Source organism: Tachyglossus aculeatus, chromosome 8 (genome assembly GCF_015852505.1).
Source record: "Tachyglossus aculeatus isolate mTacAcu1 chromosome 8, mTacAcu1.pri, whole genome shotgun sequence".
In the NCBI taxonomy this organism is placed as follows: domain Eukaryota; kingdom Metazoa; phylum Chordata; class Mammalia; order Monotremata; family Tachyglossidae; genus Tachyglossus; species Tachyglossus aculeatus.
Window position 1 is genome coordinate 39,271,025 of NC_052073.1, and position 27,770 is coordinate 39,298,794.

A 27,770-nucleotide genomic window follows, 5' to 3' on the forward strand; every position below is an offset into this window, starting at 1 on the left:
CAGGAGGCCTTCCCACACTCAGCCCCCTTTTTCCTCTCTTCCTCCCCGCCCTACCTCCTTCCTCTCCCCATGGCACCTGGATATATGTTTGTACAGATTTATTCCTCTATTTTACTTGTACGTATTCTATTTATTTTATTTTGTTAATATGTTTTGTTTTGTCATCCGTCTCCCCCTTCTAGTCTGTGAACCCACTGTTGGGTAGGGACCACTTCTATTAGAGAAGCAGCGTGGCTCAGGGAAAAGAGCCCAGGCGAGTCAGAGGTCATGGGTTCGAATTCCGGCTCCACCACAAGTCTGCTGTGTGACCTTGGGCAAGTCACTTAACTTCTCTGAGCCTCAGTTACCTCATCTGTAAAAATGGGGATTAAGACTGTGAGCCCCACGTGGGACAACTTGATCACACTGTTCCCCCCCCCAGCGCTTAGAACAGTGCTTTGCACATAGTAAGCACTTAACAAATGCCATAATTATTATTATTATTATTCTATATGTTGCCAAGTTGTACTTCCCAAGTGCTTAGTCCAGTGCTGTGCACACAGTAAGCGCTCAATAACTACAATTGAATGAATGAATGAATGACTATTTTACTTGTACATATTTACTATTCTATGTGTTTTATTTTGTTAATATGTTTTGTTTTGTCGTCTGTCTCCCCCTTCAAGACTGTGAGCCCGCTGTTGGGTAGGGACCGTCTCTCTATGTCGCCAACTTGGACTTCCCAAGCGCTTAGTACAGTGCTCTGCACACAGTAAGCGCTCAATAAATACGATTGAATGAACAACCGTTGGGGTAGAGACGGTCCCTACCCAACAGTGGGCTCACAGTCTAGAAGGGGGGAGACAGACAACAAGACAAAACATTAACAAAATAAAATAAATAGAATAAATATGTACAAATAAAATAGAGTAATAAGTACGTACAAGCATATATACTCTGACTCTGCTCGTGCTCTTTCCACTGAGCCACGCTGCTTCTCTAAGATGCATTTGACATGTGAGGTAACTGAGGCCTGGAGAAGTGAAGCTTCTCCCAAGCGCTTAGTACAGTGCTCTGCACACAGTAAGCGCTCGATAAATACGATTGATTGATTGATTGAAGCGACTTGCCAATGTTATACGGCCGACATGGGGCGGGGGCGGGATTAGAACCCAGGGTCTCCTGACTCTCGGGGCCAAGGAGGGAGGTGGCACGCCCCCCTCGCCCCATCTGACCCCGTCTCTGGTGCTCCTGGGTCAACAGGAGGGATGGAGCAGGGAATTTGTTAATCGTTGTACTGTCCTCTCCCGAGGGTACGTAGCACAGTGCTGCGCACACAGTAAGCGCTCAATAAATACAGTTGAGTGAATGAACGAAGGAAACGAAAGGAAAGAGGCAGGTCCGGCCCGTGTTTCCCAACCAACATGGTGCTCAGTTAATTGATGGTGTTCCCTGGCCCGTTTCCCCATTTTTCCACCCTGGACTGGCCAGGGGGCATTGAGGAAGTGGGGTTCCTCTCAAGACTGTTGGGTGTGTTGCCAGCTTATACTTCGCAAGCGCTTAGTACAGTGCTCTGCACACAGTAAGCGCTCAATAAATACGATTGATTGATTGATTGATTGATTGATCTCCTTCCCCTTTCCCCCTCACCTTGGTGCCTTCCTGCGGTGCCGGCATGCTCTGGCTCTGTAAATGGGAATGTGTGTCCGTCCATCTTCACTGGGAGATGCCTGGGAATGTGATAGCCCGAGTCAGAAGGACCTGGGTTCCGATCCTTCTAGACTGTTGGGTAGGGACTGTCTCTATATGTTGCCAACTTGGGACTTCCCAAGCGCTTAGTACAGTGCTCTGCACACAGCAGGCGCTCAATAAATACAATTGATTGATTCATATTGATTGATTGATTCTACTGAGAGCTCACCTCCTCCAGGAGGCCTTCCCAGACTGAGCCCCCTCCCTCCTTCCTCTCCCCCTCGTCCCCTTCTCCATCCCCCCGCCTTACCTCCTTCCCTTCCCCACAGCACATGTATATATGTTTGTACATATTTATTGCTCTATTTATTTTACTTGTACATATCTATTCTATTTATTTTAATTTGTTAATATGTTTTGTTCTCTGTCTCCCCCTTCTAGACTGTGAGCCCACTGTTGGGTAGGGACCGTCTCTAGATGTTGCCAACTTGGACTTCCCAAGCGCTTAGTCCAGTGCTGCGCACAGTAAGCACTCAATAAATACGATTGATTGATTGATTGATCCTGGCTCTGCCCCTTGCCTGCTGGGTGACCTTGGGCAAGTCACTTCTCTGGGCCTCAGGTCCCTCATCTGTATAGACTGTGAGCCCACTGTTGGGTAGGGACTGTCTCTATATGTTGCCAATTTGTACTTCCCAAGCGCTTAGTACAGTGCTCTGCACATAGTAAGCACTCAATAAATACGATTGATGATGATGATGTATAATGGGGATTAAGATTGTGAGCCCAGTGTGGGACAAGCGCGGTGTCCAAACCGATTATCTTTTCATCCACCCCAGGGCTTAGAATGGTACCTGGCACGGAGTGAGCGCTTAACAAATACCCCGATCATTATTATTATTATTATTATTATTATTGTTGAGAGTTGGCCAGTCCCTGGTCCAGTTGTCCCATTTCCCTGCTCTGCTTGGGGATTTTTCCTGCCAGCTGTACGGGGCTTGGGTTCGGGGAAGGCGGGCGTGCCAGAGCTTGGGCCCAGAGGAAAAAAACCATTCACTCATTCATTCATTCAGTCGTATTTATTGAGCGCTTACTGTGCGCAGAGCACTGTACTAAGCGCTTGGGAAGTACAAGTTGGCAACATATAGAGACGGTCCTTACCCAACAGTGGGCTCACAGTCTAGAAGGGGGAGACAGAGAACAAAACCAAACATATTAACAAAATAAAATAAATAGAATAGAGCCACCCAGTCTCTGCCCCCAGGTTCGCTTAGAACCGGGGCTGGGAGTCTTCTTCTAGATTTCTTCTAGAAGGGGTACTTCATTCATTCATTCATTCATTCATTCAGTCGTATTTATTGAGCGCTTACTGTGTGCAGAGCACTGGACTAAGCGCTTGGGAAGTACAAGTCGGCAACATAGAGACGGTCCCCACCCCAACAGCGGGCTCACAGTCTAGAAGGGAGAGACAGACAACAAAACAAAACATATTAATAAAATAAATGAAATAAATATGTACAAATAAAATTAATACATAGAGTAATAAATCCATACAAACATATCAATCAATCGTATTTATTGAGCGCTTACTGTGTGCAGAGCACTGGACTAAGCGCTTGGGAAGTACAAGTCGGCAACATATAGAGACGGTCCCTACCCAACAGTGGGCTCACAGTCTAGAAGGGAGAGACAGACAACAAAACATATTAACAAAATAAAATAAATATGTACAAATAAAATTAATATAGAGTAATAAATCCGTACAAACATATCAATCAATCGTATTTATTGAGCGCTTACTGTGTGCAGAGCACTGTGCTAAGTGCTTGGGAAGTACAAGTTGGCAACATATAGAGACAGTCCCTACCCAACAGTGGGCTCACAGTCTAGAAGGGAGACAGACAACAAAACAAAACATATTAAGGAAATAAAATCAATGAAATAAATATGTACAAATAAAATAAATACATAGAGTAATAAATCCGTACAAACATATCAATCAGTCGTATTTATTGAGCGCTTACTGTGCGCAGAGCACTGTACTAAGCGCTTGGGAAGTACAAGTTGGCAATATATAGAGACAGTCCCTACCCAACAGCAGGCTCACAGTCTAGAAGGGGGAGACAGACAACAAAACGAAACATATTAAGAAAATAAAATAAATGAAATAAATATGTACAAATAAAATAAATAGAGTAATAAATCCATACAAACATATATACATATATACAGGTGCTGTGGGGAGGGGAAGGAGGTAAGGAGGGGGAATGGGGAGAGGGAGAAGGGGGAGAGGAAGGAGGTCTAGACTGTGAGCCCGCTGTTGGGTAGGGACCGTCTCTCTATGTTGCCAACTTGGACTTCCCAAGCGCTTAATACAGTGCTCTGCACCCAGTAAGCGCTCAATAAATACGATTGAATGAATGAATGAATGAGTCGGAGGATGGGGGTTCTAATCCCGGCTCCGCCACTCGTCTACTTGGGGACCTTGAGCAAGTCGTGTCTCTTTTCTGTGCCACAGTCAGTCAATCAATCGTATTTATTGAGCGCTTACTGTGTGCAGAGCACTGTACTAAGCGCTTGGGAAGTACAAGTTGGCAACTTAGAGAGACGGTCCCTACCCAACAGCGGGCTCACAGTCTAAAAGGGGCAGTTTCCTCACCTGTAAAATGGAGGTTAAATCCCCAATCTCCCTCCATTTTAGACTGGGAGCTACCCTAGCGCTTAACTCAGTGTTTGGGGATACTAAGCACTCAGCACATATCCCAGTTGCTCATTCATTCATTCATTCATTCATTCATTCAATGAAGAATTCATTCAGAGCAGCAGCATGGCTCAGTGGAAAGAGCCCGGGCTTCGGAGTCAGAGGTCATGGGTTCAAATCCCGGCTCCGCCAATTGTCAGCTGTGTGACTCTGGGCAAGTCACTTCACTTCTCTGGGCCTCAGTTACCTCATCTGTAAAATGGGGATTAAGACGGTGAGCCCCATGTGACCTCCCCAGCGCTTAGAACAGTGCTTTGCACATAGTAAGTGCTTAATAAATGCCATTATTGCTCATAGTAAGTACTTAATAAATGCCATTATTATTATTATTATTCAATTGTATTTATTGAGCGCTTACTGTGTGCAGAGCACTGTACTAAGCGCTTGGGAAGTCCAAGTTCGCAACATAAAGAGACGGTCCCTACCCGACAGAGGGCTCATAGTCTAGAAGGGGGAGACAGATGACAAAACATATTACCAAAATAAAATAAATAGAATAGTAAATAGGTCCAAGTAAAATAAATAGAATATTAAATCTGTACAAACATAAATACGGAAGGAGGGGGCTCAGTCTGGGAAGGCCTCCTGGAGGAGGTGAGCTCTCAGTAGGGCTTCGAAGGGAAGGTGGTTGTTATTACTACTGCTGCTATTATTATTATCGTTAATATTATCGTTCATCCAGAAGGGTTTCCCCGCTTCCGCTGTCCTGACCTTTTTCCAGCGTTCCCCGGCTCCTCCCTCTCAACGCTCCCTTTCCCGCCAAGCTTCCCTTTCTAGGAAATCTTGTCCGGGCACTTGTGTGGAGACCCTTCCCTCCTTCCGCGTCCGGAAACGGTTTGGCTTCACCCTCCGGTCCCGTCTCGGGCGGGCAGGGTCGGACGCGCATCCGGGGCCCCGTCGGGAGCATCTGGGGCCCCTTCATCATCGGTCGTATTTATCGAGCGCTTACTGTGTGCAGAGCACTGGACTAAGCGCTTGGGAAGTACAAGTTGGCAACAGCGGGCTCGGTCAGGGTGGTGATTTCCGAGCTAATCCCGGCCCTCGCCCTCTTCCCGGGAGCCGAGGCGGCGGGGTGTGCCCGGAGCGTGCGTCCGAGCAGGCGTCCGAGCCCCGTCCTGACCCGGTTGGCTTTTGCAGGCGAAGGAGGCGGGCCCCCCGCGGACGCAGCGCGATGACCAAGCACCCCCCGAACAGAAGAGGGATCAACTTTGAGGTGGGAGCCCAGTTGGAGGCCCGGGACCGATTAAAAAACTGGTATTTTCATTTCATATTCCATTCGCTGTACGTCACGGGGGACGATTGGGGGCTTCTCTGGGTCAGGAGCGGCTGCCTGGCCCCGGTGCGGCCGGGGGGTCTGCCGGCTCCCTCCTCCTCCTTTCCTGAGCCGGGAGTGGTTTCTGCCTTAGCAGGGTAGGCCTGCCTCTCCCCTTCGTGATGAAGATGGCATTTATTGAGCGCTTACTAGGCGCAAAGCACTGTCCTAAGCGCTGGGGAGGTTACAAGGTGATCAGGTTGTCCCACGGGGGGGGGGGACTCACAGTCTTCATCCCCGTTTGACAGATCCCCCCCATCTTACCTCCTTCCCTTCCCCACAACACCTGTATATAATAATAATAATAATGGTGGCATTTATTAAGCGCTTAATATGTGCAAAGCACTGTTCTAAGCGCTGGGGAGGTTACAAGATGATCAGGTTGTCCCACGGGGGGCTCACAGTCTTCATCCTCATTTGACAGATGAGGTCACTGAGGCCCAGGGAAGTGAAGTGACTCGCCCAAAGTCACACAGCTGACAATTGGTGGAGCCAGGATTTGAACCCATGACCTCTGACTCCAAAGCCCGGGCTCTTTCCACTGAGCCACGCTGCTTCTCCATATGTTTGTACATATTTATTACTCTATTTACTTTACTTTTACATATCTATTCTATTTATTTTATTTTGTTAGTATGTTTGGTTTTGTTCTCTGTCTCCCCTTTTAGACTGTGAGCCCACTGTTGGGTAGGGACCGTCTCTATATGTTGCCAACTTGTACTTCCCAAGCGCTTAGTACAGCGCTCTGCACATAGTCAGCGCTCAATAAATGCGATTGATGATGATGATGATGACAGATGAGGTAACTGAGGCCCAGAGAAGTGACTTGCCCAAGGTCACCCAGCTGGCAAGTGGCGGAGCTGGGATTTGAACCCACGACCTCGGACTCCAAATTCCACTGAGCCACCCACGCAGCCCAAACGCCCACACGTGATGCTCACCAATCGATCAGTAATGGAACTTGTACTTCCCAAGCGCTTAGTCCAGTGCTCTGCACATAGTAAGCGCTCAATAAATACGATTGATGATGATGATGGTGACAGATGAGGTAACTGAGGCCCAGAGAAGTGGCTTGCCCAAGGTCACCCAGCTGGCAAGTGGCGGAGCCGGGATTTGAACCCACGACCTCGGACTCCAAATTCCACTGAGCCACCCACGCAGCCCAAACGCCCACACGTGATGCTCACCAATCGATCAGTAATGGAACTTGTACTTCCCAAGCGCTTAGTCCAGTGCTCTGCACACAGTAAGCGCTCAATAAATACGATTGATGATGATGATGATGATGATGATGATGATGATGATGACAGATGAGGTAACTGAGGCCCAGAGAAGTGACTTGCCCAAGCTGGCAAGTGGCGAAGCCGGGATTTGAACCCACGACCTCGGACTCCAAATTCCACTGAGCCACCCACGCAGCCCAAACGCTCACACGTGATGCTCACCAATCGATCAGTAATGGAACTTGTACTTCCCAAGTGCTTAGTCCAGTGCTCTGCACATAGTAAGCGCTCAATAAATACGATTGATGATGATGATGATGACAGATGAGGTAACTGAGGCCCAGAGAAGTGGCTTGCCCAAGGTCACCCAGCTGGCAAGTGGCGGAGCCGGGATTTGAACCCACGACCTCGGACTCCAAATTCCACTGAGCCACCCATGCAGCCCAAACGCCCACACGTGATGCTCACCAATCGATCAGTAATGGAACTTGTACTTCCCAAGCGCTTAGTCCAGTGCTCTGCACACAGTAAGCGCTCAATAAATACGATTGATGATGATGATGATGATGATGATGATGATGACAGATGAGGTAACTGAGGCCCAGAGAAGTGACTTGCCCAAGCTGGCAAGTGGCGAAGCCGGGATTTGAACCCACGACCTCGGACTCCAAATTCCACTGAGCCACCCACGCAGCCCAAACGCTCACACGTGATGCTCACCAATCGATCAGTAATGGAACTTGTACTTCCCAAGTGCTTAGTCCAGTGCTCTGCACATAGTAAGCGCTCAATAAATACGATTGATGATGATGATGATGACAGATGAGGTAACTGAGGCCCAGAGAAGTGGCTTGCCCAAGGTCACCCAGCTGGCAAGTGGCGGAGCCGGGATTTGAACCCACGACCTCGGACTCCAAATTCCACTGAGCCACCCATGCAGCCCAAACGCCCACACGTGATGCTCACCAATCGATCAGTAATGGAACTTGTACTTCCCAAGCGCTTAGTCCAGTGCTCTGCACACAGTAAGCGCTCAATAAATACGATTGATGATGATGATGATGATGATGATGATGACAGATGAGGTAACTGAGGCCCAGAGAAGTGACTTGCCCAAGCTGGCAAGTGGCGAAGCCGGGATTTGAACCCACGACCTCGGACTCTAAATTCCACTGAGCCACCCACGCAGCCCAAACGCCCACACGTGATGCTCACCAATCGATCAGTAATGGAACTTGTACTTCCCAAGCGCTTAGTACAGTGCTCTGCACACAGTAAGCGCTCAATAAATACGATTGATGATGATGATGATGATGATGATGACAGATGAGGTAACTGAGGCCCAGAGAAGTGGCTTGCCCAAGGTCACCCAGCTGGCAGGTGGCGGAGCCGGGATTTGAACCCACGACCTCGAACTCCAAATTGCACTGAGCCACCCACGCAGCCCAAACGCCCACACGTGATGCTCACCAATCGATCAGTAATGGAACTTGTACTTCCCAAGCGCTTAGTACAGTGCTCTGCACACAGTAAGCGCTCAATAAATACGATTGATGATGATGATGATGATGATGATGACAGATGAGGTAACTGAGGCCCAGAGAAGTGGCTTGCCCAAGGTCACCCAGCTGGCAGGTGGCGGAGCCGGGATTTGAACCCACGACCTCGAACTCCAAATTGCACTGAGCCACCCACGCAGCCCAAACGCCCACACGTGATGCTCACCAATCGATCAGTAATGGAACTTGTACTTCCCAAGCGCTTAGTACAGTGCTCTGCACACAGTAAGCGCTCAATAAATACGATTGATGATGATGATGATGATGATGACAGATGAGGTAACTGAGGCCCAGAGAAGTGACTTGCCCAAGGTCACCCAGCTGGCAGGTGGCGGAGCCGGGATTTGAACCCACGACCTCGGACTCCAGATTCCACTGAGCCACCCACGCAGCCCAAACGCCCACACGTGATGCTCACCAATCGATCAGTAATGGAACTTGTACTTCCCAAGCGCTTAGTCCAGTGCTCTGCACACAGTAAGCGCTCAATAAATACGATTGATGATGATGATGATGATGATGATGATGATGACAGATGAGGTAACTGAGGCTCAGAGAAGTGGCTTGCCCAAGGTCACCCAGCTGGCAAGTGGCGGAGCCGGGATTTGAACCCACGACCTCGGTTCCAAATTCCACTGAGCCACCCACGCAGCCCAAACGCCCACACGTGGTGCTCACCAATCGATCAGTTATGGTATTTATTGAGCGCTTACTCTGTGCTTTTAGACTGTGAGCCCACTGTTGGGTAGGGACTGTCTCTATGTGTTGCCAATTTGTACTTCCCAAGCGCTTAGTACAGTGCTCTGCACATAGTAAGCGCTCAATAAATATGATTGATTGATTGATTGATTGCAGAGCGCTTGGGAGAGTCCATTCCGACAGAATCAGCGGGCACGGTCCCTGCCCCTCACGAGCCGACAGTGATTTTCTTTTGCATCCTCGCTGCCCGGGCGAGGGGTCGCCCTCCTTGCCACAACCCGGGAGGCGTGAAGTCGAGACCGCGAGCCCCTTGTCAGGTAGGGACCGTACCGACTTGTACTTCCCAAGCGCTTAGTACAGTGCCCTGCGCGCAGTAAGCGCTCAATAAATCCGATTGAATGAATGAACGAAAAGGGAGGGCAGAGGCCCAGCGATGGTCCAGATCGCAGACCTCTCTGGCGCGTCTCATCATCATCATCGATCGTATTTATTGAGCGCTTACTGTGTGCAGAGCACTGTACTAAGCGCTTGGGAAGTCCAAATTGGCAACATAGAGGGACAGTCCCTACCCAACAGTGGGCTCACAGTCTAAAAGAGTGGGCTCGGCGCTGACGGCGACAAGCGGAAAGCGGGGCTCCTTTTAGCTCCCCTAGACCTGCTCCGAACCCTTAGGGCAGGGGCCCGTCGTCGGCCGGTGGCGCCGCCTTCCCTCCTACCCTCTCCAGATAAATCAATCAATCAATCAATCAATCGTATTTATTGAGCGCTTACTATGTGCAGAGCACTGGACTAAGCGCTTGGGAAGTCCAAGTTGGCAACATATAGAGACAGTCCCTACCCAACAGTGGGCTCACAGTCTAGAAGGGGGAGACAGAGAACAAAACCAAGCATACTAACAAAATAAAATAAATAGAATAGATATGTAAATAAATAGAATAGATATGTATAAATAGAATAGATATGTATAAATAAATAATAATGGCATTTGTTAAGCGCTTACTACGTGCAGAGCACTGTTCTAAGCGCTGGGGAGGATGCAAGGTGGTCAGGTTGTCCCATGCGGGACTCACGGTCTTAATCCCCATTTTCCAGGTGAGGTAACTGAGGCACAGAGCAGTGCCTCATTTATTTATTTTATTTTGTTAATATGTTTTGTTTTGTCGTCCGTCACCCCCATCTAGACCTGTATAGCACCTGTATATATGTATATATGTTTGTACGTATTTATTACTCTATTTATTTATTTTACTTGTACCTATTCTATTTATTGTATTTTGTTAGTACGTTTTGTTTTGTTGTCTGTCTCCCCCTTCTAGACCGTGAGCCCACTGTTGCGTAGGGACCGTCTCTCTATGTTGCCAACTTGGACTTCCCAAGCGCTTAGTCCAGTGCTCTGCACCCAGGAAGCGCTCAATAAATGCGATTGTTGGGTAGGGACCGTCTCTATATGTTGCCAACTTGGACTTTCCGCACACAGTAAGCGCCCAATAAATACGATCGATTGATTGATTCATTGATGTCACTCGCCCAGAGTCACACAGCTGACAGTTGGCGATCATCATCATCATCAACATCAATCGTATTTATTGAGCGCTTACTATGTGCAGAGCACTGTACTAAGCGCTTGGGAAGTACAAATTGGCAACATATAGAGACAGTCCCTACCCTACAGTGGGCTCACAGTCTAAAAGGGGGAGACGGAGAACAAAACCAAACATAGTAACAAAATAAAATAAATAGAATAGATATGTACAAGTAAAATAAATAAATAAATAGAGTAATAAATATGTACAAACATATATACATATATACAGGCGATGGAAGGGTACCGGTCCCTGGGCCCTGAGGATAGAGGGGAGAAGAGCCACCCTCCTCCCGCAACATTCCCGAAGGCAGCATGAGGCTCTTTGTTTCCGAGGGAAGCATCTCTCCGGGCGTTGGAATCCCGAAGAGGCTCAGAGGGGTCCGGGATCTTCCCAGCTGCGGGTGGGATGTGGGTCAGTTGCTTTAGTCCAGTGCTCTGCACACAGTAAGCGCTCAATAAATACGATTGATTGATTGATTGGGGGCCCTGCCTTTCGGGCTCAGGGCCGGACTTGGAAGGACGGGGCATCCCACGCCGGGGGCGACTAGCCAGGAACAGGACTAGGGATAAAATCCGGGGACGTCAACGGGTCCCCGCGCCCTCAGGGAAGGGGCTTTGGGGATGTGCAGAGGGCAGGATCGGGGGGAAAATGGGGACGTAATGGGATCGAGAGGCGTCCGAGGTGCCGGCTATCCGGACTGTCTCTATATGTTGCCAACTCGGACTTCCCAAGCGCTTAGTACAGTGCTCCGCACACAGTAAGCGCTCAATAAATACGATTGATTGATTGAGTTCCTGACTCGCAATGGGGGCTGGCGTGCCTGGATTGAGACCACGGCGAGGTGGGGTCTTAAGTGCGCGAGCTCAGGTCGGGTGATGTGAGCGGCGGCGCGTGCCTCGATTGATCAATCAATCGTATTTATTGAGCGCTTACTGGGTGCAGAGCACTGTACCAAACGCTTGGGAAGTCCAAGTTGGCAACGTATAGAGACGGTCCCTACCCAACAGTGGGCTCATAGACGCTGAGCGGGGCGCGGATCCAGGCCTGGATCGGATCTGGGCCGGCTGAGTTCTGGCGTGCGCGGGTTTGGATCTAGTCCGGGATCGGGCGATTCTGGAGCGTTCCAGCTCGGATCCGGGCCGGGATCAGATTAATAATAATAATAATGGCATTTGTTAAGCGCTTACTATGTGCAAAGCACTGTTCTAAGCGCTGGGGGATACAGTGGGATCAAGTTGTCCCACGTGGGGCTCACAGTCTTAATCCTCATTTTCCAGATGAGGGAACTGAGGCTCAGAGAAGTTAAGTGACTCGCCCCAGGTCACCCAGCAGACGTGTGGCGAAGCCGGGATTCGAACCCATGACCTCGGACTCCAAAGCCCGGGCTCCTTCCACTGAGCCACGCTGCTTCTCAGAATTAGAACCCAAGCCCGTGCCCTTCCCAACTAAGCCACGCTGCTTCCCCCACAGCTCAGAGCCGGGCCCCCGAAAGAAGCTTTGAAGGTTTTTTAGGGGCCGAAGTTGAATCAATCACGTTGATCCCGTGTTATGTACATGAGAGGTAGGGACCGTCTTTCCATGAGAGATGAGGTCTCTCCCAAGCGCTTAGTTCGGAGCTCTGCGCAGAGTGAGCGCGAAATAAATACAGTTGAATGACCGAGTGTACTTCCCAAGCGCTTAGTACAGTGCTCTGCACACAGTAAGCGCTCAATAAATATGATTGATGATGAGTGAGGTCTGTTGAGTACGGGCTCGGATCCGTGCTGGGATCCGGGGGCCGTCTGGAATGTACTTGCATCCAGGCCGGGCTCGGATCAATCAATCAATGAATCAATCGTATTTATTGAGCGCTTACTGTGTGCAGAGCACTGTACTAAGCGCTTGGGAAGTCCAAGTTGGCAACCTATAGAGACAGTCCCTACCCAACAGTGGGCTCCCAGTCTAGAAATACCATTATTATTATAATTACCACACATACTGTGTTGGGCGCCAGGGCTGGAAGGTCCCTGGAGGAAAAGCGGGGAGAAAATCATGACGGCGAGGCGGCGTCGGTCCCCGGATCTAGGGGCTCGGCCGTGAAAACGGGAAGCGGTACGGCGGAGTGGATGGAGCCCGGTCCTGGGTTCTAATCCCTGCCCCGCCACTTGTCCGCCGTGGCCTCGGCCAAGTCATTTCACCTCTCTGGGCCTCAGTTGCCTCATCTGGAAGATGGGGATTGGGACTGGGAACCCCACCTGGGACGGGGACTGTGTCCAACCTGATTTGCTTGTGTCCACCCCAGCGCTTAATACAGTGCCTGGCACATAATAAGCGCTTAACAAATACCATTCATTCATTCAATCGTATTTATTGAGCACTTACTGTGTGCAGAGCGCTGGACTAAGCGCTTGGGAAGTCCAAGTTGGCAACGTATAGAGATGGTCCCTACCCAACAGTGGGCTCACAGTCTAGAAATACCATTATTAATCAATCAATCGTATTTATTGAGCGCTTACTGTGTGCAGAGCGCTGGACTAAGCGCTTGGGAAGTCCAAGTTGGCAACGTATAGAGACGGTCCCTACCCAACAGTGGGCTCACAGTCTAGAAATACCATTATTAATCAATCAATCGTATTTGTTGAGCGCTTACTGTGTGCAGAACACTGGACTAAGCGCTTGGAAAGTCCAAGTTGGCAACGTATAGAGACGGTCCCTACCCAACAGTGGGCTCACAGTCTAGAAATACCATTATTAATCAATCAATCGTATTTATTGAGCGCTTACTGTGTGCAGAGCACTGGACTAAGCGCTTGGGAAGTCCAAGTTGGCAACGTATAGAGACGGTCCCTACCCAACAGTGGGCTCACAGTCTAGAAATGCCATTATTAATCAGTCAGTCGTATTTATTGAGCGCTTACTGTGTGCAGAGCACTGTACTAAGCGCTTGGGAAGTCCAAGTTGGCAGCGTATAGAGACGGTCCCTACCCAAGTGGGCTCACAGTCTAGAAATGCCATTATTAATCAGTCAGTCGTATTTATTGAGCGCTTACTGTGTGCAGAGCACTGGACTAAGTGCTTGGGAAGTCCAAGTTGGCAACGTATAGAGACGGTCCCTACCCAACAGTGGGCTCACAGTCTAGAAATACCATTATTAATCAATCAATCGTATTTATTGAGCGCTTACTGTGTGCAGAGCACTGGACTAAGCACTTGGGAAGTCCAAGTTGGCAACATATAGAGACAGTCCCTGCCCGACAGCGGGCTCATAGTCCGGAGGGGGGAGACAGAGAACAAAACAAAATGTATTAACAAAATGAAATAAATAGAATAAATATGTACAAATAAAATTAATAAATATATATATATATATATACAATCGTATTTACTGAGCGCTTACTGTGTGCAGAGCACTGGACTAAGCACTTGCGAAGTCCAAGTTGGCAACGTATAGAGACGGTCCCTACCCAACAGTGGGCTCACAGTCTAGAAACACCATTATTAATCAGTCAATCGTATTTATTGAGCGCTTACTGTGTGCAGAGCACTGGACTAAGCGCTTGGGAAGTCCAAGTTGGCAACGTATAGAGACGGTCCCTACCCAACAGTGGGCTCACAGTCTAGAAATACCATTATTAATCAATCAATCGTATTTGTTGAGCGCTTACTGTGTGCAGAACACTGGACTAAGCGCTTGGGAAGTCCAAGTTGGCAACGTATAGAGACGGTCCCTACCCAACAGTGGGCTCACAGTCTAGAAATACCATTATTAATCAATCAATCGCATTTATTGAGCGCTTACTGTGTGCAGAACACTGGACTAAGCACTTGGGAAGTACAAGTTGGCAACATATAGAGACAGTCCCTACCCAACAGTGGGCTCACAGTCTAGAAATACCATTATTAATCAATCAATCGTATTTGTTGAGCGCTTACTGTGTGCAGAACACTGGACTAAGCGCTTGGGAAGTCCAAGTTGGCAACGTATAGAGACGGTCCCTACCCAACAGTGGGCTCACAGTCTAGAAATACCATTATTAATCAATCAATCGTATTTATTGAGCGCTTACTGTGTGCAGAGCACTGTACTAAGCGCTTGGGAGTTGGCAGCATATAGAGACAGTCCCTACCCAACAGTGGGCATTATTATTATAATTACCACACACACTCTGTTGGGCGCCAGGGCTGGAAGGCAGGGCACTGCCCCTCACCTGCCTTGCCACCTGGGCAAATCACTGAATTGCCCCGGGCCTCAGTTTCCCCCACTGGGTGAAATGGGGGGAAGGACCCTGCTCTCCCTACCTAGACAGGTTCATTCGTTCATCCAGTAGTACTTATTGAGCGCCTACTGTGTGAAGAGCACTGGACTAAGCGTTTGGCAAGTACAGCTCTGCACCGGCTAGAGACCATCCCTTCCCAACAGTGGGCTCACAATCTAAAAGGGGGAGACAGACAAAAAAAAACCCAATAAGATCAATAACATCAAAATAAATAGAATTATAAATCGGATGGGGATTAAAATAGGGATTAAGGCAGTGAATGTCCAATCTCAATGACTTGTATCTACCCCAGCGCTTAGGACAGTGCCCGGCACGTAGTAAGCGTTAAACAAATATCACACTCTGTGCCTCAATTACCTCATCTGTGAAATGGGGATTGAGATTGTGTGCAACCTGATTATCTTTTATCTGCACCAGGCTCTTGGTACAGTGTGCGGCACATAGTAAGCATTTGACAATTATCATTCTCTGTGCCTCAGTTACCTCATCTGTGAAATGGGGATTGAGATTGTGTGTAACCTGATTATCTTTTATCTGCACCAGGCGCTCAGTACAGTGCCCGGCACATAGTAAGCGCTAGACAATTGTCATTCTCTGTGCCTCAGTCACCTCATCTGTGAAGTGGGGATTGAGATGGTATGCAACCTGATTATCTTTTTAATCTGCACCAGGCGCTCGGTACAGTGCCCGGCACATAGTAAGCGCTAGACAGTTATTCTCTGTGCCTCAGTTACCTCATCTGTGAAGTGGGGATTGAGACAATATGCAACCTGATTATCTTTTATCTGCACCAGGCGCTTGGTACAGTGCCCGGCACATAGTAAGCGCTAGGCAATTATCATTCTCTGTGCCTCAATTACCTCATCTGTGAAGTGGGGATTGAGACAGTATGCAACCTGATTATCTTTTATCTGCACCAGGCGCTCGGTACAGTGCCCGGCACATAGTAAGCGCTAGACAGTTATTCTCTGTGCCTCAGTTACCTCATCTGTGAAGTGGGGATTGAGACAATATGCAACCTGATTATCTTTTATCTGCACCAGGCGCTTGGTACAGTGCCCGGCACATAGTAAGCGCTAGGCAATTATCATTCTCTGTGCCTCAATTACCTCATCTGTGAAGTGGGGATTGAGACAGTATGCAACCTGATTATCTTTTATCTGCACCAGGCGCTCGGTACAGTGCCCGGCACATAGTAAGCGCTAGACAATTATTCTCTGTGCCTCAGTTACCTCATCTGTGAAGTGGGGATTGAGATTTTATGCAACCTGGTTATCTTTTATCTGCACCGGGTGCTCGGTACAGTGCCGGCACATAGTAAGCGCTAGACAATTATCACTCTCTGTGCCTCAGTTACCTCATCTGTGAAGTGGGGATTGAGATTGCATGCAACCTGATTATCTGCATCAGGCGCTCGGTGCAGTGCCCGGCACATAGTAAGCCTTAGACAATTATCATTCTCTGTGCCTCAGTTACCTCATCTGTGAAGTGGGGATTGAGATGGTATGCAACCTGATTATCTTTTATCTGCACCAGGCGCTCGGTACAGTGCCCGGCACATGGTAAGCGCTAGACAATTATCACTCTCTGTGCCTCAGTTACCTCATCTGTGAAGTGGGGATTGAGACGGTATGCAACCTGATTATCTTTTATCTGCACCAGGCGCTCGGTACAGTGCCCGGAACATAGTAAGTGCTAGACAGTTATCATTCTCTGTGCCTCAGTTATCTCATCTGTGAAGTGGGGATTGAGATGGTGCGCAACCTGATTATCTTTTATCTGCACCAGGCGCTTGATACAGTGCCCGGCACATAGTAAGTGCTAGACAATTATCACTCTTTGTGCCTCAATTACCTCATCTGTGAAGTGGGGATTGAGATTTTATGCAACCTGATTATCTTTTATCTGCACCAGGTGCTCAGTACAGTGCCTGGCACATAGTAAGTGCTAGACAATTATCATTTTCTGTGCCTCAGTTACCTCATCTGTGAAGTGGGGATTGAGACGGTACGCAACCTGATTATCTTTTATCTGCACCAGGCGCTTGGTACAGTGCCCGGCACATAGTAAGCGCCAGACAATTATCACTCTCTGTGCCTCAGTGACCTCATCTGTGAAGTGGGGATTGAGATGGTACGCAACCTGATTATCTTTTATCTGCACCAGGCGCTCAGTACAGTGCCCAGCACATAGTAAGTGCTAGACAATTATCATTCTCTGTGCCTCAGTCACCTCATCTGTGAAGTGGGGATTGAGATTTTATGCAACCTGATTATCTTTTATCTGCACCGGGTGCTCGGTACAGTGCCCGGCACATAGTAAGCGCTAGACAATTATCACTCTCTGTGCCTCAGTTACCTCATCTGTGAAGTGGGGATTGAGACGGTATGCAACCTGATTATCTTTTATCTGCACCAGGTGCTCGGTACAGTGCCCGGAACATAGTAAGTGCTAAACAGTTATCATTCTCTGTGCCTCAGTTATCTCATCTGTGAAGTGGGGATTGAGATGGTGCGCAACCTGATTATCTTTTATCTGCACCAGGCGCTCGATACAGTGCCCGGCACATAGTAAGCGCTAGACAATTATTCTCTGTGCCTCAGTTACCTCATCTGTGAAGTGGGGATTGAGATTGCATGCAACCTGATTATCTTTTATCTGCACCAGCCGCTCGGTACAGTGCCCGGCACATAGTAAGCGCTAGACAATTATCATTCCCTGTGCCTCAGTCACCTCATCTGTGAAGTGGGGATTGAGATGGTACGCAACCTGGTTATCTTTTATCTGCACCAGGCGCTCGGTACAGTGCCCGGCACATAGTAAGCGCTACACAATTATTCTCTGTGCCTCAGTCACCTCATCTGTGAAGTGGGGATTGAGATTGTATGAAACCTGATTATCTTTTATCTGCACCAGGCGCTCGGTACAGTGCCCGGCACATAGTAAGCGCTAGACAAATGCCATGAGAACAGAAAATAATAATAATAATGGCGTTTATTAAGCGCTTGCCATGTGCAAGGCACTGTTCTAAGCGCTGGGGGGATACAAGGTCATGAGGTTGTCCCACAGGGGGCTCCCAGTCTTCATCCCCATTTTCCAGATGGGGGAACTGAGGCCCAGAGAAGTGAAGTGGCTTGCCCAAAGTCACCCAGCTGACAAGTGCCGGAGCCAGGATTTGAACCCGTGACCTGTGCCTCCAAAGCCCGGGCTCTTTTCCACTGAGCCATCCTCTGCTTCGGGGAGATGTCCTGGAAGTCAGTGAGGGTCGGGGGCGTCCCCGGATAGTAACGTATGCCGTAATTTTCAACGATGCGGGACGTCGGGGCTTCACGGTTCTCAAAGGCTTCGACGATTCTAGGACCCAAGGGAAATTATCAGGTGTAGAGCCATGGGTCTCCCAGGTAACAGGAAGGAGAGCCCCGGAAGCAGCCTCCGGGAAAATTTATTCTATTTATTTTATTTTATTCTATTGATTTTATTTTATTCTATTGATTTTATTTTATTCTATTTATTTTATTGTATTCTATTTTTTTCTATTTATTTTATTTTATTCTATTTATCTTATTGTATTCTATTTTATTTTATTTTATTTATTTTATTTTATTCTATTTATTCTGTTTATTCTATTTTATTCTATTCTATTTATTTTATTCTATTCTATCTATTTTATTCTATTCTATTTATTTTATTTATTCTATTTATTTTATTTTATTTATTCTATTTATTTTATTCTATTCTATTCTATGTATTCTATTCTATTTATTTTAGTCTATTCTATTTATTTTATTTTATTCTATTTATTTTATTCCATTTTTTATTTTATTCTATTTTATTTATTCTATTTATTTTATTCTATTTATTTTATTCTATTCTATTTATTTTATTCTATTCTATCTATTTTATTCTATTCTATTTATTTTATTCTATTCTATTTTTTATTTATTCTATTTATTTTATTTTATTTATTCTATTTATTTTATTCTATTCTATTTATTCTATTCTATTCTATTTATTTTAGTCTATTCTATTTATTTTATTTTATTCTATTTATTTTATTCCATTTTTTATTTTATTCTATTTTATTCTATTTATTTTATTCATTCTATTTTATTCTATTCTATTTATTTTATTCTATTCTATTTATTTTAGTCTATTCTATTTTAGTCTATTTATTTTATTTTATTCCATTTATTTTATTTTATTCCATTTATTTTATTTATTCTATTTTAGTCTATTCTATTTATTCTATTCATTTTAGTCTATTCATTTTATTCTATTTATTTTATTTTATTCTATATATTTTATTTATTCTATTTATTTTATTTCATTCTATTTATTTTATTCTATTTATTTTATATATTCTATTTATTTTATTTATTCTATATTTATTTTATTTTATTCTATTTATTCTGTTTCATTAATATGTTTTGTTGTGCTCTCTGTCTCCCCCTTCTGGACTGTGAGCCCACTGTTGGGTCGGGACCGGCTCTACATGTTGCCAACTTGGACTTCCCAAGCGTTTAGTACAGGGCTCCGCACAGTAAGCACTCAATAAATACAATTGGATGAATGAATGAATGAATGAATGAATGACTTCTCTCAGAATCAATCAATCAATCGTACTAAGCGCTTGGGAAGTCCAAGTTGAAAACATATAGAGACGATCCCTACCCAACAGTGGGCTCACAGTCTAGAAGGTGGGCTCAATGAAAACCATCTGGCGCTCCGAGAGAAATTCAGCCGAGAAGCGAACGCTCAGCCCTGACGGTCTGGACCGTACCCCCGGATGTCGGGATGGGCAGCCATTAGTTCCCCGACCTTGGTCCTTTGGGAGCACGATGAAGGGGTTTGGAGCGCTAGGGACCGGGCTGGAGATGTACTGGACTGAGCCCGGGGAAAAGAGATTCCTCTCTCCCATGTCCCCTTACGCCCTCCGTCCTCATTTCCGACAGACAGTGACTCTCCGCCCCCCTTCAAAGCCTTACTGAAGGCACGTCTCCTCCAAGGGGCCCTCCCTGACTGCGCCCTGACTCTCTCCCTTCATTCATCGCCCCTTCCAGCCCCCCAGCGCTCAGTCATTCATTCATGCATTCATTCAGTCGTATTTACTGAGCGCTTACTGTGTGCAGAGCACTGGACTATAAGCGCTTGGGACATAGAGAGACGGTTCCTACCCGACAACGGGCTCACAGTCTATAATCAATCAATCAATCGTCTGTGTTGAGCGCTTACTGTGTGCAGAGCACTGGACTAAGCGCTTGGGAAATCCAAGTTGGCGACATATAGAGACGGTCCCTACCCAACAGTGGGCTCACAGTCTAGAAGGGAGAGACAGACAACAAAACAAAACTTGTGGGCAGGTGTCAAGTCATCAGAATGAATAGAAGTAAAGTTAGATGCACATCATTGACAAAATAAATAGAATAGTAAATATGTACAAGTAAAATAAATAGAGTAATCTGTACAAACATATATACAGGTGCAGTGGGGAGGGGAAGGAGGTAGGGTGAGAGGAAAAGGGGGGCCCAGTGTGGGAAGGCCTCCTGGAGGAGGTGAGCTCTCAGTAGGGCTTTGAAGGGAGGAAGAGAGTGAGCTTGATGGGTGGGCGGAGGGAGGGCATTCCAGGCCAGGGGGATGACGTGGGCCGGGGGTCGATGGCGGGACGGGCGAGAACGAGGCCTGGTGAGGAGGTGAGCGGCAGAGGAGCGGAGGGTGCGGGCTGGGCTGGAGAAGGACAGAAGGGAGGGGAGGGAGGAGGGGGCCAGGGGATGGATGGATGGACAGCCTGGAAGCCCAGGGGGAGGAGTTTTTGCCTGATGTGTAGGTTGACTGGAAGCCACTGGAGATTTTTGAGGAGGGGAGTAACATGCCCAGAGCGTTTCTGGACAAAGATGATCTAGGCAGTGGCGTGAAGTATACACCGAAGTGGAGAGAGACGGGAGGATGGGTGGATTGGAGAGGAGGCCCATGCAGTAATCCAGTCGGGATAGGATGAGAGATTGAACCAGCAGGGTAGCGGTTTGGATGGAGAGGAAAGGGCGGATCTCGGCGATGTCGCGGAGGTGAGACCGGCAGGTTTTGGTGACCGATCGGATGTGAGGGGTGAACGAGAGAGCGGAGTCGAGGACGACACCGAGGCCGCGGGCTAGTGAGACGGGAAGGATGGTAGCGCCGTCAACAGTGATGGGAAAGTCAGGGAGAGGGCGGGGTTTGGGAGGGAAGAGAAGGAGTTCAGTCTTGGACATGTTGAGTTTTGGGTGGCGGGCAGACATCCAGATGGAGATGTCCTGGAGGCAGGAGGAGACCCGAGCCTGAAGGGAGGGAGAGAAAGCAGGCGCAGAGATGGAGATTTGGGTGTCATCGACGTAGATGATAGTTGAAGCTGTGGGAGCGAATGAATTCACTGAGGGAGTGAGTGTAGATAGAGAACAGAAGGGGACCGAGAACTGACCCTTGAGGAACCCCCACAGTGAGGGGATGGGATGGGGAGGAGGAGCCCACAAGGAGACTGAGAATGAACGTCCGGAAAGATAAGAGAAGAACCGGGAGAGGATGGAGTCTGTGAAGCCAAGGTTAGATAGCGTGTTGAGGAGAAGGGGGTGGTCCACAGTGTCAAAGGCAGCTGAGAGGTCGAGGAGGATTAGGATAGGGTATGTCCATATTTGCCATTTATTTCTGTTCATGTCCATCTCCTCCTCTAGACCGTAAGCTCGGTGTGGGCAGGGAATATGTCTGGTATATTGTTCTATTGTCCTCTCCCAGGCGTTTAGTACAGTGCAGAGTAAGCGATCGATAAATGCGGCTGATTGAGTGGAAACCGTCCCCCTCCCCCAAGACTCCGAGCCATGCCCTTAGTTGACGCTTCTGCCCCGTGCGTCGTTTGGGAAAAATGTCCCCAGCCGAGCCATCTCTGAGGCCGCGGGGTGGGAGTGGATGGTGGGGGTTCGAAGAGGGTGGGCTGAGCGTCCCGGCCGAGTGTCGGTCCCTCACTCTCCATCCGGCCTAGAGGGGCGGGGGGGGGGGGGGGGCAGGACCATTTTCACCCCCACGATTCCCGACGGGATCTGAGGGCCCCAGGGAGGGAGGGAGGGAGGGAGAGACCCTGAGCGCGGGTCTGTCCCACCAGCCGACGCTGCAAGGCCCCAGACCGGTCCGTGGAGCGGCGGGTCCCTGGAGAAGCATCCCCCCCGGGAACGTGGCCTCGCCCCGTCCGACCGGCGCCGTTTCTGTTGGCTCAGGTACCCGGCCCACATAGAAGAGATTGACTACGAAGAAGGCCGAGTCCTCATCCACTTCAAACGCTGGAACCACCGATACGATGAGTGGTTCTGCTGGGACAGCCCTTACCTGAGACCCCTAGAGAAAATTCAGCTGAGGAAGGAGGGGCTGCACGAGGAAGAAGGACCTTCTGTGAGTAACGACAGTGGCGGTCGTCGTCGTCATCACCGCGATAACAGCCGGGGGGTCGGTGGACGAGCGCTCGCTGTGCGCCCGGCACCGAATTAAGCGCCGGGGTACACCCGGAGCTCCCAGTCCAAGTAGGGGGGAGAGCAAGTATCGAACCCCCACTTTAGAGGAGGAAACTGAGGCCCAGAGAAGTCAAGTGACTTGCCCATGGTCACCCCAGCGGGCAAATGGCAGAGCTGGGATTAGAACCCAGGTCCTCTGACGCCCGGGCTCTTTCCCCTAGGCTTCAACAGACCACGCGATTGCCCTCGCCGCCCGGGCCGAGCCGGCCAACTGGCCAGCCACCTGCCGGGTGGGCAACGAGGGCTTTGAGAATCAAGGGCGGCAGTACTTTTATTTGTACATATTTATGCTATTTATTTTTATTTTGTTACTATGTTTTGTTCTCTGTCTCCCCTTTCTAGACTGTGAGCCCACCGTTGGGTAGGGACCGTCTCTAGACGTTGCCCACTTGGACTTCCCAAGCGCTTCGTCCAGTGCTGTGCGCACAGTAAGCGCTCAGTAAATACGATTGAATGAACGAATGAAAAATACGTGCCCAGTAGGCACAGCCCTTGGAGCTGGGCCCCATGAATTTAGCCCATGTTCCTGCACCCCCCGACCTTCTAGGGGTCTGCTGGGACCCCTTCCTAGAGAGGCCCAGTCTTTTCAAACAATCTACTAGTTAATCAGTAATAATAATAATAATGTTGGTATTTGTTAAGCGCTTACTATGTGCAAAGCACTGTTCTAAGCGCTGGGGGGAACACAAGGAGATGAGGTTGTCCCATGTGGGGCTCACGGTCTTAATCCCCATTTTACAGAGGAGGGAGCTGAGGCCCAGAGAAGTGAAATGACTCGCCCGAGGTCACACAGCGGACGTGGGGGAGGCGGAATTCGAACCCGTGACCTCTGGCTCCCAAGCCCGCGCTCTTTCCATTGAGCCACGCTGCTTCTCTGTAGTAGTATGTAGTGAGGGCCTGCTGTGTGTAGATCACCGCACTTGGGGGAATTTGACAGAGTAAGGAAGACACATCCTCCACCCTCAAGGAGCTTCCAGTCCCGTAGGAATCTTTTTGCTTCTGCCATACTCATCATCATCATCATCATCATCATCATCAATCGTATTTATTGAGCGCTTACTATGTGCAGAGCACTGTACTAAGCGCTTGGGAAGTACAAATTAGCAACATATAGAGACAGTCCCGATCCCAAAAGTGGGCTCACAGTCTAAAAGGGGGAGACAGAGAACAAAACCAAACATACTAACAAAATAAAATAAATAGGATAGATATGCACAAGTAAAATAAATAAATAAATAAATAAATAGAGTAATAAATATGTACACACATATATACATATATACAGGTGCTGTGGGAAGGAGGTAAGATGAGGGGGATGGAGAGGGGGACGAGGGGGAGAGGAAGGAAGGGGCTCAGTCTGGGAAGGCCTCCTGGAGGAGGTGAGCTCTCAGCAGGGCCTTGAAGGGAGGAAGAGAGCCAGCTTGGCGGATGGGCAGAGGGATTGGGGGCATTCCAGGCCCAGGGGATGATGTGGGCTGGGGGTCGATGGCGGGACGGGCGAGAACTAGGTACAGTGAGGAGATTAGCAGCGGCGGGTGCAGTCTGGGCTGTAGAAGGAGAGAAGGGAGGTGAGGTAGGAGGGGGCGAGGGGATGGATGGACAGCCTTGAAGCCCAGGGTGAGGAGTTTCTGCCCGATGCGCAGATTGATTGGTAGCCACTGGAGTTTTTTGAGGAGGGGAGTAATATGCCCAGAGCGTTTCTGGACAAAGGTAATCCGGGCAGCAGCATGAAGTATGGATTGAAGTGGAGAGAGACACGAGGATGGGAGATCAGAGAGAAGGCTGATGCAGTAGTCCAGACGGGATAGGATGACAGCTTGAATGAGCAGGGGAGCAGTTTGGATGGAGAGGAAAGGGCGGATCTTGGCAATGTTGCGGACCTGAGACCGGCAGGTTTTGGTGACGGCTTGGATGTGAGGGGTGAATGAGAGAGCGGAGTCGAGGAGGACACCAAGGTTGCGGGCTTGTGAGACGGGAAGGATGGTAGTGCCGTCAACGGAGATGGGAAAGTCAGGGAGAGGACAAGGTTTGGGAGGGAAGACAAGGAGCTCAGTCTTCGACATGTTGAGCTTTAGGTGGCGGGCGGACATCCAGATGGAGATGTCCTGAAGGCAGGAGGAGATGCGAGCCCGGAGGGAGGGGGAGAGAGCAGGGGCAGAGATGGAGATCTGGGTGTCATCAGCGTAGAGGTGATAGTTGAAGCCGTGGGAGCGAATGAGGTCACCAAGGGAGTGCATGTAGTGCGTATACTCGGCCCTGGTGGGCTGGAGCTCAGCCGTGTTGTGGGAAGAGAGGCCTGCGGGGCCACTCCGGGACTGGAGGATCTAGTTCCGGGGTCCGGAGTTGCTCTGGGAGACAATCGTGGCTCTGGGCCCCCCGGGCTGCAACCTGGAGTTGGGCCGGGGGTTTTGGTCGGAGGGCCGGACCGCAGGGGAGGGCCTGGAGTGTGTGTGTGTGTGTGTGTGTGTGTGTGTGTGCACACAGAGAGCTTTTGGACTCCCCGGGGGAAAGTCCTCACAGGTGGGGCGGGGTGGCCGTCGGCCACAGCCCCTTGTCCGGCCTCCCACCTCAGAGTGCGAAGAAATGTCGTGCCGGGAATTCCTCTTCGTGTCGGTGAAGGTGTTTCTCCTTCCCGTAGGAATTTCACCTAGACGAGCAGGTGTTGGCTTGCTGGTCAGACTGCCGCTTTTACCCGGCCAGAGTCACCGCTGTCCACAAGGACGGTAAGGCCCGGCCACGTGCGGCTGCCCGCGCTCTTCGATCGTTGGGTGTTGGGGGGGCACGGGGGCGAGAAGCAGAGCATCATCATCATCATCAATCATATTTATTGAGCGCTTACTATGTGCAGAGCACTGTACTAAGCGCTTGGGAAGTCCAAATTGGCAACATATAGAGACAGTCCCTACCCAACAGTGGGCTCGCAGTCTAAAAACAGACACATTCCCTGCCCACGTCAAACTTACAGTCCAGAAGGGGTTTAAAGCGTAGCGGGCTCTTACAGCCTAGAGGGTGGGTGTTCCCCTTTTTTGATTGATTTTACAGGCTAATTTTTTTTTTTGTTTCACCGGGGGTCTCCCCTCTAGTTCGACTGCCCCGTCCAGCCTCCCGGGCATCCTGGTGAGGTATATGTTGGTATATATGTATACATATGTATATATATATATGTTGGTATCCTGGTATATGTTGCCAATTTGTACTTCCCAAGCGCTTAGTACAGTGCTCTGCACATAGTAAGTGCTCAATAAATACGATTGATGATGATGATGATGGTGAGGGGGCGTGTCCCTACCGCCCAGGCTGTCATCCCGTGTTATTCCGGCCGCTACTTCGGCCCTGCTGGCTTCCTGCCAAACCACAGGGATGGGATGGGGTGGCGCGTTTGGGATCCCCCGGGCGAGTTCTTCCCTCGCGTCTTGGATCGGACGCCGGCGGGGCATCAGGGACTCTCCCTCCCCACGGGCCAGGAGGCGCGGTTGGATCGAGGCTTCCGTGACCTTGGGCGGCCGGCGGGGAAGGAGAGGCTGGAGGTGGATGGGATGACCAGCTGAGGGTTGAGGATCGTAAGTGGGTCCGGGCGGAGGCCGGGGGCGACGAGGAGGCCGGTTTGTGTCCGTGGCGATTCCGTGTGTCGGCTGGGCCGCTGTGTGGCCTCCCCACCCCGATGTCACCTGCTCGGTCTCGGCTTCCTGATGGAGCCGGGCCTCCGGGCGGCCCAGCCGCCGACAGACTCGCGGGCACGGACGTGGCGGGGCTGGGAGGGACGGATTTCTCGCCCCCCGTGATCCTAAGCCGGTGCCGCCTCAGATCCGGGAAGATCTCCGAGTTCCCGGCCTGAAGCAGCTCTCGGGACCGACCGGAGAGGGTTGTCTTGGTTTCATTCTCCAGCTCTCTCGGCAGCCTGTGGGCCTCAGCTCCGTGGGGACTTGCGGGTGGGAGGGGCGGGGGTCTTCCTATTTTTCCCAAAGAGTCTGAGAAAGAGGCCCCGGGGATTCTCGTCCGTGGACTTGCATTTTGCCACCTCTCATACACCGTCGACCGAGGGGGGCCCCGAGTCGGGAGGGTCGAGGAAAACCTCTTCTCGAAAACCTGTCACTCCCCGGATGCGGATCTGGGGGAGGGAGGGGAGTGAACCTTGAAACTTGGCCCGAGTGTCGGGATCCCATTGTTTTCTTGGATTTTTTAGGTACCTACACCGTGAAATTTTACGATGGAGTAATTCAGACCGTCAAACCTATTCACGTCAAAGCTTTTTCCAAAGACCAGGTGAGCGTCCCGGCTTGAGGCTCTGTGCGGGGTGGGGGATTCCAGCTGCCCGAGCAGGAAAAGGTTTCCTTTTCTCCCACTCCCTCCTGACTTGCTCCCAGCCCCGTAGCGTTGATGGACATGTCTCCCACCCCGGCTCCCCAAGTCCTGCCCGCAGCCAGGGAGCTCTGGGATAAGCAGATGGGGAGCGGAGGCTACAGTGTGGCAGAGACCGCGGGCCACGTCCAGAACCCGGCCCGTTGTGTGGGAAATTTCCCTCCCCGTTGGTATCCCGGGCTTCCTGGGGCCGGGAAGGGGCAGGAGAAGTCTCTCTCCCGCCCGACCTGTGTCGGCCCAGGCGGTCTCAGAGCCGGCGCCGCCGTGTTGGGCCTCGTCGAGGTCTGCTCGGGTCACCTTTCTCTAGCTCCTCCGGACTTCGGGACGCCCGTCTTCTCCGTGCCCGGCTCCCGGGGAAAGCCGGCACGGGATGACGAAGGCCTTTTCTCCCCCGCTCTCTTGCCCCGTCTTAGAGGATCGTGGGTAATGGTAGGCCTAAAGAGAGAGATGCGGGCAAGCTTTCGTCCCCGGCCCACCGCGAGACGTTTAAAGAGCCGAGGAAAGCCGCCCCCGAGGCCAAGGCCCTGAGGGCCGAGCCGAGGCCCAAGCTCCCCGAGAAGGGCAAGGCGCCCGACAAGAGCCTGCCCCGGAATGGCAAGGAGGACAAAGAGAACATCTCGGCCAACGACGGGGAGTTCCCGCTAGAAGCGGCGGGGGCGGCGGGCACGGCGCAGAAGCAGGCGGACGAGGACCCGGCCCGGGGCCTGCCGGAGGTCCCGCGGCAAGCCAAGCGGAGGCGAGGCCGGCCCCCGTCTCTCCCTCCCTGCGGTAAGTGCCGCCGGCGGAGCCCTCGCCGGGGAGCGAGCGGGGGGCCG

General features: G+C 50.0%; 1 protein-coding gene across 5 annotated transcripts in view; it reads left to right on the plus strand.

Annotated features, from left to right (window-relative positions):
* Positions 1–27,770, plus strand: part of PHF20 (PHD finger protein 20) — a 96,146-nt gene that overhangs the window by 15,000 nt on the left and 53,376 nt on the right. For all 5 annotated transcript variants that reach the window (XM_038750164.1, XM_038750167.1, XM_038750168.1 and 2 more), the window contains exons 2-6: positions 5,570–5,686; positions 22,306–22,477; positions 25,235–25,319; positions 26,780–26,859; positions 27,369–27,723. In XM_038750164.1, the coding sequence (XP_038606092.1) occupies positions 5,604–5,686; positions 22,306–22,477; positions 25,235–25,319; positions 26,780–26,859; positions 27,369–27,723 (775 nt within the window). In that variant the 5' untranslated portion in view covers positions 5,570–5,603. The remainder of the gene's footprint in view (positions 1–5,569; positions 5,687–22,305; positions 22,478–25,234; positions 25,320–26,779; positions 26,860–27,368; positions 27,724–27,770) is intronic.